The sequence below is a fragment of the Rhamphochromis sp. 'chilingali' genome (genome assembly GCF_963969265.1).
Source record: "Rhamphochromis sp. 'chilingali' genome assembly, chromosome: 12".
Classification (NCBI taxonomy): domain Eukaryota; kingdom Metazoa; phylum Chordata; class Actinopteri; order Cichliformes; family Cichlidae; genus Rhamphochromis; species Rhamphochromis sp. 'chilingali'.
In genome coordinates, this window is record NC_137939.1 from 8,260,825 (window position 1) to 8,278,582 (window position 17,758).

General features: G+C 40.5%; 1 protein-coding gene across 2 annotated transcripts in view; it reads left to right on the forward strand.

Annotated features, from left to right (window-relative positions):
• The first annotated feature begins 12,909 nt into the window (after window positions 1-12,909).
• Window positions 12,910-17,758, forward strand: part of sema3bl (sema domain, immunoglobulin domain (Ig), short basic domain, secreted, (semaphorin) 3bl) — a 62,878-nt gene continuing 58,029 nt past the window's right edge. The window contains exon 1 of one of the 2 annotated variants that reach the window (XM_080898120.1): window positions 12,910-13,298. In XM_080898120.1, the coding sequence (XP_080754246.1) occupies window positions 13,190-13,298 (109 nt within the window). In that variant the 5' untranslated portion in view covers window positions 12,910-13,189. The remainder of the gene's footprint in view (window positions 13,299-17,758) is intronic. The other variant, XM_080898119.1, reaches the window with a different exon arrangement.

Consider the following 17,758-nt stretch of genomic DNA (forward strand, 5'->3'; position numbering starts at 1 on the left):
AATGACACTTTGCATGGACATCATCACACATGTAACTATTATTAACATCTACATGTTTTAAAAAAGACTGATTAGAAATCCTTTGATTTCCCTGTAAGTTACGTTCATTTCCTCATCTCCCTGTGAATGCTGTTACATTTTCTGGTTGAACTTGTGTCCAACACAAGTAACTTACCAGTCACCAGTAATTACAGCTTAAGAACTTAAAAAAAGTTCCAGTAATTAAAAGATACACATATGTGATAAAATTATAAAGGCACTTAAATAAAAATACTTAAAGATATACAGAAATAAATTTTAACAGTAGAAAGAATTCAAATGAAAGTGCAGAAGGAAAACGTTCACAGTGGACTTGACAAAACCGTGAGGCACCTCAGATTTGATTGATTTAAAATTGTCTGTTGTTTCACAGATTTTCTTATTACCATAAAGTATGGCAGACTATTCCCGAGCCTGGGGGCAATAACAACAAAAATCCACTCGGCTTTAGTTTTGGGTGACACATTTTGGAAGACGACCTTGCAACAGAGTACATGAAAGTACGACTCAGAGTCAGGGATAAGAATGAAGGATATGTCAAGGTAAGGACACAGACACATGAGAGAGTGTGTGTAGAAGTGTTTGGTAGCAGAGTGCAGATGTTATTCCTCGTGCATGACCTGACTTCATTCCTCCCACTACAGGATGCAGCTTCTGGGAGCAACCTGGAGTAAATTATAAATTAAACAGAGATAACTTTCTCTGAGAACAAAGAAGAGCTACTCAACTGTAAAAAAAAAAATTTAGCCTGAAAAGCCAAAAACATGCACGCATGGAAACATGCACACATGGAAATATGTACACATGCTCTACTAAAGAAATAATTCAAATCCGAACTGATCCGCACATTATTGGCAACAACACATTCAAATACAGCAACTCAGCTTATTTTTCTAATGTTAGACCTGTCCTTGCACAAATGGCATATATATGTATATGTATATATACATACATGTATATATGTATATATATATATATATATTAGGGGTGCAACGATATTCGTATCGATATTGAACCGTTCGATACAGTGCTTTCGGTTCGGTACGCATATGTATCGAACAATACAACATTTGTAATTTATTTTATCAACTTTCCTTCTGACGATGCTGTCTGTGTTGAGCGCTCAGTGAATCTGCGTTCGACTACTCCGCCTAGGCTGCACTGTCGAGCGCAGATCCACTGAGCGCTCAACACAGACAGCATAGTCAGGAGGAAGAGCGCAGGGCAAGCTAGCGAGACAGAAGTTAAGCTCTCCTTGCAACATGGACCTCCCCCACCCTCATTCAGATCTGGCGTTTGGAATTATTTTGGTTTTCATGTGACGTATGACCCTGAAGGTAAGCGAGTCATGGACTAAAGTAAAACAGTATGTTGGATGTGCCATGCAATGCTCAATTACATTGGTGTGAACTAGTGTGTTAGCGCAGTTAGCTCGTTAACGTGTTGGCCGTCTAGCCCCATGCACGGGGCGATCGGCGGTAGCTCGTTAACGGAGATTTGCCGTGTTGTGGCGTTAAGGTCATTTCAACGAGATTAACCTGAAAGCACTAGTGGGAACACAACGAATATGACTGCACATTTACGCCGACATCATCCTAGTGCAAAGACAAAAACAACAAGCATGCTACTAACTTTAGCCGAGTCATTTAGACAGCTGTTAGCACGTGATTCTCCTTATGCTGCTGAGAATATAGCCCAGAAGAAGCGGATAGTATAGCTTTTATTTTGGAAAGAGACATTTCTCTGTAATAAACTCTCTTTTCCAAAGATGAGTGATTCCTCAATCAGATACAGGGCTTGCAAAATCGCTAGCCCGACGTCCCGGAGCTAGCGATCTTTCCAGTCGGGCTACAAAAATCTCTCTGCCCTGCCCGTCGGGCTATTGTAGGAAAAATATATGTCAATGCTTTTGCATTCTTTCAGAAATGTAGCTGGGTAATTATGTCATTGGCATCGGTGAGCCACTGTCAATATGTGACATATTGAAATCGCGTTTGAATTTGCGCTTGTTTTTTTGCTTTCACTTTGCAATGACAGCACTGATCTGTGAGTGATGATAATTTGTGCACCAATTCCTCTGACATCGTCTTATTAATCGTTAGCTTACTATGCAAACATGACAAGTGAAATCTCCCGCAGCAAGCTTAAACATGTGAGAGGTTGATCGCGCAGAGAATCGCTGAGCTTATGTGAGTCGTGTGTAAAAGTAGCAGTATATATATTTTAGTTCTGCTGAGCCAAATAAGACAGGTCATTTTTTTGTATCGAAAAAATGTCGAACCGTGACACCAAAGTATCGAACCGAACCGTGAATTTTGTGTATCGTTGCACCCCTAATATATATATATATATTAGGGGTGCAACGATACACAAAATTCACGGTTCGGTTCGATACTTTGGTGTCACGGTTCGATATTTTTTCGATACAAAAAAATGTTCATGCCTTTTTAATTTGTCATTTATTAAAATTATAAATATATATTTTAACTCAAAAGTACAGTTTTTAAATTTAACCCTAACCCTTGTGCGCGTTTTTTATTTTGACAGCGAATGCGCACCTGCGGACCACTTATGTGCACCCCTGGTTATTTAGCTCGTCATATTGCAGCCACAGAAATTCTTTTGTCCATGAAACCATAAAGCTGCACTTTCTTTTTGCCTTATAGTCTCATTTGTCATAACTTCTCCGTTTTGTGGTAAGCTTTTCTTTGGCTGTCACTTCTTCACCCTGACCTGTCTTATTTGGCTCAGCAGAACTAAAATATATATACTGCTACTTTTACACACGACTCACATAAGCTCAGCGATTCTCTGCGCGATCAACCTCTCACATGTTTAAGCTTGCTGCGGGAGATTTCACTTGTCATGTTTGCATAGTAAGGTAACGATTAATAAGACGATGTCAGAGGAATTGGTGCACAAATTATCATCACTCACAGATCAGTGCTGTCATTGCAAAGTGAAAGCAAAAAAACAAGCGCAAATTCAAACGCGATTTCAATATGTCACATATTGACAGTGGCTCACCGATGCCAATGACATAATTACCCAGCTACATTTCTGAAAGAATGCAAAAGCATTGACATATATTTTTCCTACAATAGCCCGACGGGCAGGGCAGAGAGATTTTTGTAGCCCGACTGGAAAGATCGCTAGCTCCGGGACGTCGGGCTAGCGATTTTGCAAGCCCTGTATCTGATTGAGGAATCACTCATCTTTGGAAAAGAGAGTTTATTACAGAGAAATGTCTCTTTCCAAAATAAAGCTATACTATCCGCTTCTTCTGGGCTATATTCTCAGCAGCATAAGGAGAATCACGTGCTAACAGCTGTCTAAATGACTCGGCTAAAGTTAGTAGCATGCTTGTTGTTTTTGTCTTTGCACTAGGATGATGTCGGCGTAAATGTGCAGTCATATTCGTTGTGTTCCCACTAGTGCTTTCAGGTTAATCTCGTTGAAATGACCTTAACGCCACAACACGGCAAATCTCCGTTAACGAGCTACCGCCGATCGCCCCGTGCATGGGGCTAGACGGCCAACACGTTAACGAGCTAACTGCGCTAACACACTAGTTCACACCAATGTAATTAAGCATTGCATGGCACATCCAACATACTGTTTTACTTTAGTCCATGACTCGCTTACCTTCAGGGTCATACGTCACATGAAAACCAAAATAATTCCAAACGCCAGATCTGAATGAGGGTGGGGGAGGTCCATGTTGCAAGGAGAGCTTAACTTCTGTCTCGCTAGCTTGCCCTGCGCTCTTCCTCCTGACTATGCTGTCTGTGTTGAGCGCTCAGTGGATCTGCGCTCGACAGTGCAGCCTAGGCGGAGTAGTCGAACGCAGATTCACTGAGCGCTCAACACAGACAGCATCGTCAGAAGGAAAGTTGATAAAATAAATTACAAATGTTGTATTGTTCGATACATATGCGTACCGAACCGAAAGCACTGTATCGAACGGTTCAATATCGATACGAATATCGTTGCACCCCTAATATATATATATATATATTAGAGGGTCAGGCAAGTCCTGAGGAATCAGCTGAATGGTAAGAACAAGATCCGGGCCATCAACACGTACGCCCTGCCCGTGATCAGGTACCCTGCTGGGGTAATAGGCTGGCCAAAGGAGGAGATAGAAGCCACTGACATAAAGACAAGAAAGCTCCTTACCATGCATGGAGGGTTTCACCCCAAGTCCAGCACCCTGAGGCTGTACACTAAGAGGAAGGTCCAGGATGAGACAACGAACATCCAAGAATACATTGGGAAGATGGCCCCAACTGACCGAGTGCTCAGTGAATACCTCAGGCAGCAGAAACCCAAGAAAGAGGAGGGAGACGAGGAACCATCATGGAAGGACAGGCCCCTGCACGGTATGTACCACCGGCAGATAGAGGAGGTGGCTGATATCCAGAAATCCTACCAGTGGCTGGACAAAGCTGGACTGAAAGACAGCACAGAGGCACTAATCATGGCAGCACAAGAACAAGCTCTGAGCACAAGATCCATAGAGGCTGGGGTCTATCACACCAGGCAAGACCCCAGGTGCAGGCTGTGTAAAGATGCCCCAGAGACAATCCAGCACATAACAGCAGGGTGCAAGATGCTAGCAGGCAAGGCATACATGGAACGCCATAACCAAGTGGCCGGCATAGTGTACAGGAACATCTGTGCCGAGTATAACCTGGAAGTCCCGAGGTCAAAATGGGAGATGCCCCCAAGGGTGGTGGAGAATGACCGAGCTAAGATCCTGTGGGACTTCCAGATACAGACGGACAAAATGGTGGTGGCTAACCAACCGGACATAGTGGTGGTAGACAAACAGAAGAAGACGGCCGTAGTGATCGATGTAGCGGTTCCGAATGACAGCAATATCAGGAAGAAGGAACACGAGAAGCTGGAGAAATACCAAGGGCTCAGAGAAGAGCTCGAGAGGATGTGGAGGGTGAAGGTAATGGTGGTCCCCGTGGTAATCGGAGCACTCGGTGCAGTGACTCCCAAGCTAGGCGAGTGGCTCCAGCAGATCCCGGGAACAACATCGGAGATCTCTGTCCAGAAGAGCGCAGTCCTAGGAACAGCTAAGATACTGCGCAGGACCCTCAAGCTCCCAGGCCTCTGGTAGAGGACCCGAGCTTGAAGGATAAACCACCCGCAGGGGCGTGCTGGGTGTTTTTTATATATATATATATATATATATATATATATATATATATATATATATATATATATATATATATATATGTTTGCAGCCTGGGATTTGTCAGACATTTATTCTCAGACTAAATAACATCCCAGCTGCAGCAATCATTACGCACATCTGTGACATCTGTATGAAAATGATCTCACTCACACCCGGGCTCTTCTAGAAAAAATATATATGACATGGAAACGATGCAATTAAAGTGTTTCATGTTTTGCGTGGATTTTTTTTTTATTGATTTATTTTTTTAGCACGACATCCAAAGCAGCAAAACACTGAATGCAACCACACTGAAGGGAGAAAAATGTGGATAAGATCATTATAATCACTAAAACTGTCGTTAACTGACATACGTTTCAAACAAAAAGTATCTTCTGAAAGGACTTGAAGGCAAAATAACTGATAACAGACGCGGCGGCGTTTTCCAATACATTTAATTATATGTGAGAAAACACTCCCTGGGCATATGAAAAATCTAAATATCATTATAGCAGGAAACTTTTGACTTTTCCACGCTGCAGTAAAGTGAAATTACCCACATTTTGAGCAGGACAAGGAGCTTTAAATGAGTTCCTCATGCAGTTCCACAGCTTAAGCTTTTTTTAAAAAAACGTTTTTTTCTGCATAATGGAAGTCCCCATGTGGTCTCCCCAGTATGTCAGCTGTGTTTTATCCTGGTCTGGGAGTGTTTAGTGTCCAGTGGTCAGTGGCAGGGTCACAGCTTAATCAGGACAGGCAGGAGCTCTCCCTCTGCGTGTGTGTGTCAGTTCACTGCTGAGGTCAGGCTCTAATCAGTCTAAATTGAGACTGGGGGCACATATAGGTCCTAAAGGTGCCCCGCATGGTCTCTGTGTGTGTGCAGACAGTTCCCAAATGTCACCCTTTTATTAACAGCCCATATGTGCAGAAGGCCCGCTCTTCTGTTGCTGTGTAGCTGTGTGTATTTAAAGGTGGATGAAAAAGTACAACGAGGGAAAAGATTTGAGAGAAAACTAAAACAGAATCATTGTTGGCTCGTTAGCCTTCTAATTGAAACTACGCCTAAATAGCCGTCCAGTCTGCTGGCTTGCTGAAGGAGCGCAGATGTTCATGATTATATCTTCTGCCCTGTGATTTGAGCCAGATGAAATTAGCAAAGCAGAACACAAGCAAACAATGCTGCAAATTGTCATCTCTGATGCCGAGTCCATGGCATCCAGGGAAAAACTATGAGCAGCATTACTCTTTTCATATCTTGATCAGTCACAATATTTAAACCACCGGCCAAATATTGCCTAGATAACTGATGTTCCTCAGCAACTCCCGTCATTTCATCTGCTGCCTTTATCCACTCAGGACGGCTTTGTGTCAAACAATGTTACACTGAAAAAAAGACCATGTTGGACTTGCTTAATTCAATAGTGGACATTGGTTGCACACAATTGTTTTGCTTTGGCAGAAACTTAAAAAACTTAGTTAACTCAACACAACTTAATTATATTCAGTAAACCTGTTCATTTAGTGTTGATAAAACATGATTGAAACATGTTTAGATAAAGTAAGTTGAGCTCTTGGAATATTTTAATCATTCACCATTTTAGCATTTTATTCCAACACTATTCAGTAACGTTTACCCTGATACTACTTGATCACTAAAATACTACATGTTGTCTTCATATTACATAATGTTCAACGAAGTCTAGAGTCTGGTTAACATAAAAATTGAATGGATTTACAACAACTACCATCCTACATGATACAATCTGGTAAGTGTGGTTAGTTGCTGGACTCTTGAAATTCAAAAGATTACATGAGATTTCAAACTGCAGAAAAATCACTGGAATTATAAGAGGCAGACAGCTACACACACACCACGTGTATGCTATCGCTATTTATTGTGTGTCTAATCTTTACCTGTCAACGACAAAAACGTACAGGAAATTCTGCATCAAGTCTCGAAATCATGGCTTTCCTACTTTTGTTAAAGTCATGTAGTTATTTGAGTTAGGTTACTTGGTGATTCCAAATTGCCCATGAACGTGAGTGCAAATGGTTGTTTGTCTCTGTGTGATAGACTGGTGAGCTGTCCAGGGTGTACCCTTAAACTATCACTTCTGGGTCATGCCCCAGCTCCCCTGCAACCCGGATAAAGATAGTTATACCGAAAAAAGTAGAGGTGACTGCTCGCCTTGACCGAGATGGATGCCTTCCTCAAACCATGATCCAAAGCGCGTGAGATGAAATCACGTGTTTTATCGTGAGATTTAACGTGAGATTTAACATTGCTATATTATTGACTTACTTCACTTGAACATGATATGAATAATTTCATTTACCCTCTCTGTATATCATGTAGTTTCTACACTATATAGTTACACTTAACTTTAAAGCATGAGGCAATTGTGTTGAATACATAAACACATGCAACATGCTTACATAATCCCAAGAGATGGACGATTCCTTTTTTTCAGTGTAGGATGTTCGACAGCATGCACATGAATGCCAGGACCCAACCTTTGATTTTAGTGAGATGATGTTACATACACTTGGTATTCTGTACACTGGCTGGGAAAGCCACATAATATAGCATTAGATGAAAATATTGCTTTTTAAAAAGTAAATTAATAAACACTCCAACAAACTTAAGAAACATAAACAAATACAGCCATAGCCAAAGAAAGCCACAAAATAATGACAGAGAGCTGTATTTTGAAGAATGTGGCGAAACATTTCAGGGCTGTGTGGAAACGCTGCACTCCCCCTTCTCACAGATGCTGCAGCTGTTGGGAGTATTTTTCTCAATGGATTTCTTTCTCTCAGTCTCGTGGAAAGCCCTCAGTGTTTGATTGCTGTTAATTCTTGTGCTTGCTCACAGCTCATACATATCTTGTTCCAGATCAGCTGGCTGTTTTGAGAAACACCTGACTGGAAAGTGTGGTCCCGGCTTACAGTTATGCAGGTTGGTTTTTGTTTGTCTAAAGTGAAAGGTGAGTAAGAGTAACATGTGCTTAATAATGTTGGCTTGTGCTGATCTTTCCTTCCTGCTTCCCCTGTGGAAAAGTGGGGAAAAAAAGAAGTAACATGCTGTAGCCTGTTACAAAACAGACTTCCAAATTTGGTCAAACTGACTCACTCATATTCGTCTCTCATTTCAGTTTTCCCACAATTACTATTTACACTCATATCAGCAGCTCTTCATGTTAAGGTTTGCCAATTTTAGGTCATTTCCATTTTGTATAATGTATTATGTGCCAAAATAAACTGCTCACTCTTTTATATTTAAAGTTTTCTTGAGCTTGTACCACTGAGTGGTACATGCTGCTCCAAGTAAATAGATACAGCAAAATCTTAGGTTTGTATGAATTTTAAAAGTTTGGTATGAACACCTTGAATCTTTATCACAGCCTGAACTCTGTTCGGCAAGCTTTGTTATAATTTCTTTAAGTAGTCTTCAGGAATTGTTCTCCAAGCTTCTCGAAGCACATTCAAAGTTAATCTTTGGATGTTGGCTGTCTTCTGTTCCTTTCTCTGTCAGGATGATCCCTTCAATAATATTGAAATTAAAAATTTGGATTTATAAGATCTGCTGGCACTGATTTTCAGTCGATTTGGGATACCTCAGTCTTTTCTCCCTGGTGATCTTTCCGTAAGAATGGTTTTTGTTACAAACAGGCAACCCCATACCACACACAAAAAACGACTTCTTACTGTAGCTTTGTGCGTGTGTGTGTCTCTGTGTGTTTGTAGATTTAGTTAAAGAAATTGGAACAAATGTTGTGCTTTTGTAATAGGCTGTTAGCTACAAGTGCTTGTTTTTACAGACAACACACACAACGCCAGTTCATTCTTTGACTTAGGTGCCATTTCTTAAGCTTGAATGATTCTTAGGTCATTAAGTGGCTTAACAAACAAGAAAACATTCCTCTGAAAATGGTCAGGTACAAGGACTGGACTGAAAATGAGTGAAGAATCAGTCAATATCCAAAGAAAAAGTTCCTTCAGAAATCCGGGAGAACTGTTTCTCAAGACCACTTTAAACATAACGAGGAAGTTTGTCTCATTGGAAGTAAAATATAAAGTAATGAGGATAATGAGGGATGGATCAAGTCTTTTGAACAGTACGTAATCATAGCTTCTAACACTTGCTTCATCACAGCAGTAGCAATAAAGTCTTAAATGTGTTTTAACCTCCACATACGTTGTGTACTATATAGTATATATTTTTTTAAACAAAATGCAGCAGCACAATGCTGTAACATCACCTCACAACAAAACAGGCCTTTTTACCTGCATGTATTTTCCTCCAGGGTCTCTGTTTTCCTCCCACAGTGCAGAAACATATGTGTGAATAGGTTAAATGAAAAATAGCTGTAGGTGTGACTGACACATTGATGAGGTGATTGAAGTGCTGTGCGAATGGTTGAATGTGGTGTACTGTACAGCACTTTAAGTGGCCGGTGCGACTGGAAAGGTCCAGTTTAAATGATATTTCATTTCAGTGTGTCATACTTTTTGACAGTGCTGTGTTCACTGTCCTTGGACTGCACAGTACCTCTGAGCTTCCCATTCTATACATTTGACATAGACTACAATTGACTGGTCATGGATATCAACACTCTCTCCCTCTGCTCCTGTCACTACTGATCACTGCTTTCTTAACATCTCCACTCACTGTGCCTTTCCTAAACCATATTGTTCATCACTTTGCCTCGATAAACGTGAGCTCCGTTCTTTGTATTTCTTTTTCACCACAAAAGATGAAACATTTACGAACCCCGTGGCATAAAAACAAAAACACCAGCTGTCTCTTTGCCTTGTGCCTCCAACTTCTCCATCCACTCTCTCTGCCCAACCTCCCACATTGTGAATTCATGAACTTCTGCTCTGCCATTCCTAATCACCACTCAAGGAGCAGCAGTGTGATTTGTCAGTGCGACGCAATGTCAGGATGATAGTAAATGGTCTCGGGTTTCATCTGTACTGACAGCACGAAGAGCATAATGTAGCCCCCCGGAGGATTTTGTGAGGTGCAAAGAAAGTCTTTCACTCATACAGTAGGAATGGCGCACCTTTCAGAATGAATTATGTTGTTAAAGAGTTTTGGTGAGACTGAGAACCAAGGAGATCCATTGTGAGATTTTTGTAAAGAGAAAGCAACATGTTTGAAAACCACACCAGTGTCGTCTGTGATTGGTAATGACACTGAGGAATTCACGGGCAGCGTTAGAGAAAAGACAAGTAAAGCAGAGCAAAGGAAATTGATTTAGTTTAATCATTTCAGCTCCTTGTAGTCCTCTCTGCCATTTCTGCTCTCAGGTCGTTCCCACTCCTTCTGACAAAAACGGAGAACACTCATTCACCAGGATGGAAAGAGGGCTGCTGCTGCTGCTTTTACAAATTAATTAATTCAGCTCTTAAACACTCGCCCCGCTTGTGGCCTCTTGTGTTACTTTCCCACGTCTGTTTGTCCTTCTGAAAGAAACTACATTTGAGGACCTTTGTCCAATCACGAGCCCCCGAGGACTTTTGTTGAGCACTTCAACAAAACTGCCAGTCACAATGACTTCAATCACAATCGGTCACCAATTTGTAAAATCTGTTTGTAAATTTTAATTGTCCTTCTCATTAGCAATTTTGTAAACCTAAGAAATGCATTCGTGTAATCTTTGTCAGCTTGCTTTCATTGTCATGTGAATCGTTTGTCTGCACAGTTAGTTAGCAGTGCCTCGTTGTTACACCAAAAAATCTTCTCTGCATACAATTCAAGCAATCCTTTGTTTTAAGTTAGAATAAGTCAATTAAGTTTACACTGTTATTGTTTTGACTGATGCATTTTATTAAAGAGTGCCTAAAAAAAGCAATATCTGCTCCAGTTAATGATTAATACATGAAAACATCATAAATGCAACAAACTTTTGAACTTCAAGGTTGAACTGATCATCTTTGGATTAATGTGAATAAACTTTATATGTTAGGATTTCTGAACCATGTTTTAAATGCAATCTGATTTCGGCCACCTTTTAATCATTAAAACAGAGAACACAGCCTCAAACTGACGTCATATTAATGGTGGCTGAAAGCAGAAAACAAACACAGCATCATCCTTGGCAGCTTCTACTGACTTACTTCAACATAGATCATCATGTGCAAGTTGCATTTCTGCATGTATACCATTATACCTGATTTTTTTTCCTCTTTGATTTAAATACATCTGTTATATTGTTTAAAGGTACAAACATGAGAATGCACAGATACTGTTGCAGCATTTCTGGCAACAGAAAACCAAAGAATGTCAAATGGAAAAAATCCCTCCAAACATGTTTGTGTACTAAAAGATACCGAAAAGTGCCCAAAGAGAAGGAGAAGTAGAAACATCTTTTTTTCCATCAGTGAACATCAGTATTTACTCGAAATATGACCTCAATTTCACGAAGCACGATACCGCTAGAATAAGATGGAGGCTACCCCTTGTCAGCCTTATGGTCTCATTTATCTGCCGTCATTTTGCAAGTTATTTTGATAATTTGCCCAGTGATAGATTAATGTTTGTGTTACTTCACGAGAGACTTTTAAAGCAATGGTAATTACCGTGCATGTTTCTGTTCTTTGCAGTACAGACTGATTGAATAATAGTTCTGGACAGTGTGCAGTACACAGTTAGGTATCTCTCCAGTTCTTGAAAGATATTGCATTGTGGTTTTAAGTGCACTTTCAGCATATATTCAAAAATAAGACAGTAGGTGTTGTTTGGAAAGTTTAAAAACCTCCCAAGTACTAAAAAGGAACAAACAATTAATTTTAAAGACATATGAATATTTGTGGGCTCCACAGTGATGTTGACAAGAGCTAAGAGGTGGCTCAGTTTTATGAGCACACAGTGTGTGGGACTCTTTCCATGCTGCAAACAAGCATTTCCAAAAGACCCGGGGTTGCAGTAACACAGACACCTTGAATGGCTCTTTCTCACTCTGCCGTGACCTCTGTGTTCACTTGAAAGTTTGCTTGTGAATAGATGCACATAGGAGGAGGGGGTGTTTGAACTCCACAACTTAATTAAAATCATCACAATGGTGCTTAAGAGGTTAAAACAGAGAACTTGGTTAAAAGTGTTGTGGAGGAAAGAAATGTAGAAGGGGAGATCTTTTTGATTCATTCATAGTTCATAAATTTGTGGGTCTTTTGACATCTTCAGTCCCTTGAAAGAGGGACGTCTTCCTCCTTCTGTCCTGTGAAACCACAGCTCACACAACATACACAAAAATAGCTTTTGCTACTTTTAGAAATTGGGAGCTTTTTATTTTTGTGAAAGGAATGTTCTGGGGTTTATCAGGAGTTTGCCTTGAGCACATCAGCATACAGTCCAGCTTGTGAGTCCTTAGTTTTTGCTACACGCTGCAGTAACCTTTCTGTGTTTGTTATGTGCTGCAATTGAGAAATATTTACAGAATGTGGGTGGAATTAAAGTGGGGGTTAAGATTTTATTGTTGTCTCCAGAAGTTTTACTCAGCTGTGTGTTCAAGCTGTTAGAGTGCCATCACTAGCAGATGATGATAAATTTGTACTATAAGTCATCTTCCAGGTGCGTCTGTTTGGAGAGTGCTCTGTTATGCGTAAAGAAGGGGCAGGTCACTTCTCGCTACTACAGCTCTCCCTCTCTCCCTTCTGTTGAGGCGTGGTATTTCTCTCTCCGTGGCTGTAACAGACTTCTGCGGGGCAGCTGTTGGAAGTGAACTGCTGAAGCTGAGTCAGTAAATCTTCTCACCAGCCCAGGCTCAGTCACTAAGCTGGTGTGTCAGAGAGCCATTTACGTGCTGGGGGGGGGGAATTACACTTCCAAGTCAAATGCTGACATCGTGAGAAGAAGGATCCGTCGGATTTTCCCCTTTTAAATTCTGTGGGAATATTGTGTTTGACAGCTCCTGTGTACAGCTTCAGCTTAAGGCTGGAGGACATCTCCTCGGGATGATGAAGATATTTTCACCTTGCTCTATCATGATTATTGTTGCGCTACTTGTCGCCACCGTCTCTGCCACCAAATTAAACGTGCCACGGCTGAGACTGTCCCACAAAGGTAATCTATCTATCTATCTATCTATGGGCAAAAGCTCTCCATCACTATTTTATGCGCTTGGTTTTTTCCTGTTGTTTGTTTTTTTCGGGAGAAAAGTCTTGGTTGTGAAATATTTATCTGATACTTGGAGACGCTCCAATAACCGCTTCTTGTATTTTGCGCATTTTCTCCTCAAACCACTTATCGTCTCCGTGGTGGTCTGAGCTGGAAGAGCTAAATTGCTTTTTTTTTTGGGCTACTGTTTCAGGGAGTTAATGCGCTTTAGGAGACGCACATGTATGCATTTGCTGGTTGGCAGATTGAAACAGCTCGCAGTACAAGCCGGGTGCGCAGCAAGAGGAGAGAATTTGGCTGAGGCTCGTCTTTCTGCGGTCAGACACACCGCGGCGATCGTCTCACTGTAAAAGTTTATTAGGGAGGGCAACTGCGACGGAATAGGTACCTAAAACGAGATTTGTTTGATAATTAGTATTTTCGCTGCTAAATTGTTATAAGCACTGGAGAATTTAGCTAGACTTGGTCTTTTTTTGTTGTTTGTTTCGTTTTTACTGCAGTCGTCCTCACAGGTGGATTTTGTGCGTCATTGTGTGCAAGCTGTTTCGCTGCCGTAATCACAATTCTCCAACATATGACTGTACTAATTGCTTGCTTGATGATAGATTTTTTTCTTGTTTACCAAATATTTTTCCTTAGCATTGCCATATCTTTTGGCTTGTTCCCACACATGATCTCTTCCTTTCCTGGCTCTAATCTAAGCCCGGTTGTTGTCTATGACTCACCCAAGTTTAATGATAATGAGGCAGTAAAGTGTATGAGTGGTTAGGTGATGCTTGACTGGGTTTTTGCCAAACTATTGTCATTGTTTCGTTTCACTCAGGCTTGAATGATTCTGTAATCATCATCAGCGATAGATATCACACAGGATTTCCTTCTGTTCATTTTTTCAGGGGAAAAGTCACCAACTGAGCTTGCTTATCTTCCTGTTGCCTGGACTGAAAATAAATACAAGTGGAAGAAAGAGAGCGAGAGAGGCTCATAGAAAATAGGGAGAGAAAATGGAAGTGGTTTTTAATATTGAGGTTAAAGGGCAACAAGAGGAGCAGAAGTTAATAAATGGCATGAAAATCTGAATTTGTTTAGCATTTTAGGAGAAGAGGCAGGGAGGAGATACTTCTGTTACGGCGCAAATAAAGTCAGGCCCCAGGCAAACACTAGAAATGGAAAAAGCTCATGATTGTGACTCACTGTATTTGCTCATGCAAAGCCTAGTTTGCAAATCCCATATTTTCACTTTGGTGGTGCAATAAGCAGATCCATATTGAGCCATTTTTCTTCATAGCTTGCCATCGAAAGACACTCACTTCTCATTTTATGAGCATCACATGGAGTGTGGAGAGGTCTCTGCTTACGAGATTAACATTATGGAGCTTCTTGCTTCCTTTCATCATGACCTCAGATTTGACCCATCACTTTACCCTATTTTACATAATTTCCCCATTGATTCAAGTCTCTCCCCTCCTCATCTGTTTTTTACAAGCAAATCTCTCATAACCTCTACATGTGTCTCATCATTTCACTCTTTAGTCTAATCTCTCCCCTGCCTCACATCTATCCGTCCCCTCTATATTGCTCTCTTGTGCTCTATCAGCTGCATATGCCATTGCAACCCCCAAAAGCCCAGAGGGTGTTTGTATTCCCAGGAGGATGTAGAGGTAATTTAGCAACAGGAAAAGCTGTCATTATCTCATTTCAATCACTTAGTTAGTAGAAGTTCAAGCAGGAAGAAGGCCATTTTTACCTCATAGGAACCATTAAAGTACTTGGATCCCTCTTGTCTTCTTAGTTTTTTTTCAAACACCATAGTTTGAAAAATGTATTCAAAGGTTTGTTGAATTTAACAATTCAGTTAAATTAATGATAAAACATCTTTTCTACATAACACATGGCTATAGCGTCAATAGCATTTTAATGACTGTTGCAAAGTGCGCCCAGTTTCAAATGTTTTCATTAGCACATGCAAATCTTTCATTAATTTTCCTTTTTCATTTGAATGGCCTTGTGACTTGTTTCATTAGAAAAACTATATTTTAAGAATTTATTGTAGTTTATATTTTCTGAAAACGTGATTGTGCAAAAGTAAAAATGTGTGTGTTCATGTATCTGCGAGCTGACGCTGCAGCGTTGAGGTCTGTAATGTGTGATGTGTTGGCTGGGCTCCCTGCCCTCCCAGCAAAGCATCTATACAAATCTCCCATCAAGCTTCTTTCTCTTTCTGTCTGTGTATGTCTTTCATTTGTTCTCCTCTCCCTTCAGCTGGCCCGATTCTTTTATTCGTTCGAATTCTCTGGGTCTTGTGTGCTCACACACTATCCCACACTGACTTTAGACACACACACACCGTGTCTAACACAATATTCACTTTGTCTGGCGTAAGGCAGGGGGTGCACTTGAAAACACAAACGTTCACATCAGCGTCCCATTCTGATCAGATTGCATTAGCTCTCTGTGTGAAGGGTCCTGTTTGTTTTTGCTTACAGCCTGTGAATTAATGAGTTTGTTTTCCTAGTTGGCTTTGCCTGGATGCTTACATGCAGACTGGTGTTAGTTGTTCTTAGGTGGAGGAGTGTAATCTGTCATCAAGTCAGATGGAGATGGTCCGAACAGATGGAATGTAAACCGTCTCCCATCCTTTCATCTTTTGGGTCTTTTCCCTCTGGTCTGCATCAGTTTCTCCCACCCTCCTCATTTATTGTAGTCTTCCCTAATGCCTTTGTCACATTCAGCTGAAGTGCTCCCAGTCCTCTGACTGGATTGAAAGTCCAGCAAAGAAAAAAAGCTAAACAAAGGAATGAGACTGGAGGGTTTAGTACACAAGCCAATGAGCTTTTTTTTTTTTTTTTTTTTTTTTTTTTTACCTTTTTTTCTTTCTTTTTTTTTTTAACTACAATGTATATATGTTTGCACTAGGCAGTCAAGAATATTTTAGAGGTTTTTTTGTGCTTTAGTAATAGCTGACATGTGTTTAAATCTAAAATGCCTGTGTAAAATGCTAACGTACAGTCAAGAGAGCCTTTAGCCTGCAGGCTCAATAGCAAATATTTAAAGTTTACTGTACATGAACAATAGTCCAGATAGCTTAATAAAACTGGAAAAAATGCAGGAATGGCAAGAAACAGACTTTAAATAGGGTTCTGATCCAAGCGAAAGTAGTGATCCTTTATTGATTTCAGCTGTACAATACACCTTAGTTAGAAAAAGATGCATCTAAAGAAGCATTTCAAAAGCTCTCTAAGCTTTTGGGTCAAAATCAAAGTGCTGCGTTGTTTTTTTAAGCCTTGTATGTGAGTTTTTGTCCAAGAATGATCCACTGGATCTTATTATGTATGTGTTTATGTGTTGCAATTACTTTTTTATAGTGGCAGCATTATACCAGTGATATTTAAATGGATCATATGAGGGTGAACAACTTCTACTTTCCATTCCAATCATGGAACATTTAAGTATGGAGGGTATGATTATTGTCCTTGTGCTAACAAAATGCTAAGAAACATCTAAGTGAGTATCAGGTATTGTAAACATGCATAGACGAGGTCATTTAGAGGTTTAAATTTAAAGATGAACTTTGAACTGCTGCTGTTTCACAGTTCACAGCTGTCCTGTGGTGCACCAACTGGAGCGCATCACCCCTTGTTTACCCACATCTGCAAACCTTTCAACACAGAAGGAGGCAAATCCTACATTTACTGAGATCTGCTGCTGCATATGGGATGATGTTCATGCAAAGTTTTATTTGGATTGGCACACAGATTAATGAGGAGATAGGGTACAAACAGACACATAAATACGCTACCGTACAGTCATTATAGTAAGGAAAAAAGAAGAACATGTGAAAATGACTCAGTTCTGTTGAATGTATTGCAGCCTCATAGATTGCAGTCTCTAACTTGTGAATGATGCAGTGCAGGACTGTTCTTTTCACTCTGATGTGTGTCTGCTTCTCTCTATCAGCCCATCAAAGCAGCTGCACCATCACTTGCTAGGCCAACAAACCATGTGCGTAATTTCCTCAGACACACAGCCTTCATAACTGCAGGATGTGGCAGACAGCAGAGTTTTAATTTAACAACTTGATAGAAGAAGCTGTAAAAGTCACCTATGTATAGAATTCTGAAACCAGGATTCAGGCAAGAGTTCGGTACACAGCAGGAAAATTCAAGGACTTTTCTTTGAGTTTCTCTTTTTGCCTTGTTACTTTGAAACAGTGGTGTTTAGTGTCTTAATGAAAAGTTGAAATGGACAAGCTCATGTGCTACTAATCACGAGTGCTGAAAGTCAAAGTCAGCCTCTGTTTCTGTTGTTGCTGAGATAAATTCAACCTGGTTTCTTCAACATTGAGTGAGTTCACTGTACTCAATTGACTTCCAAAGTAACCAGAGCTCAATCCAGCTACATCTTTGGGA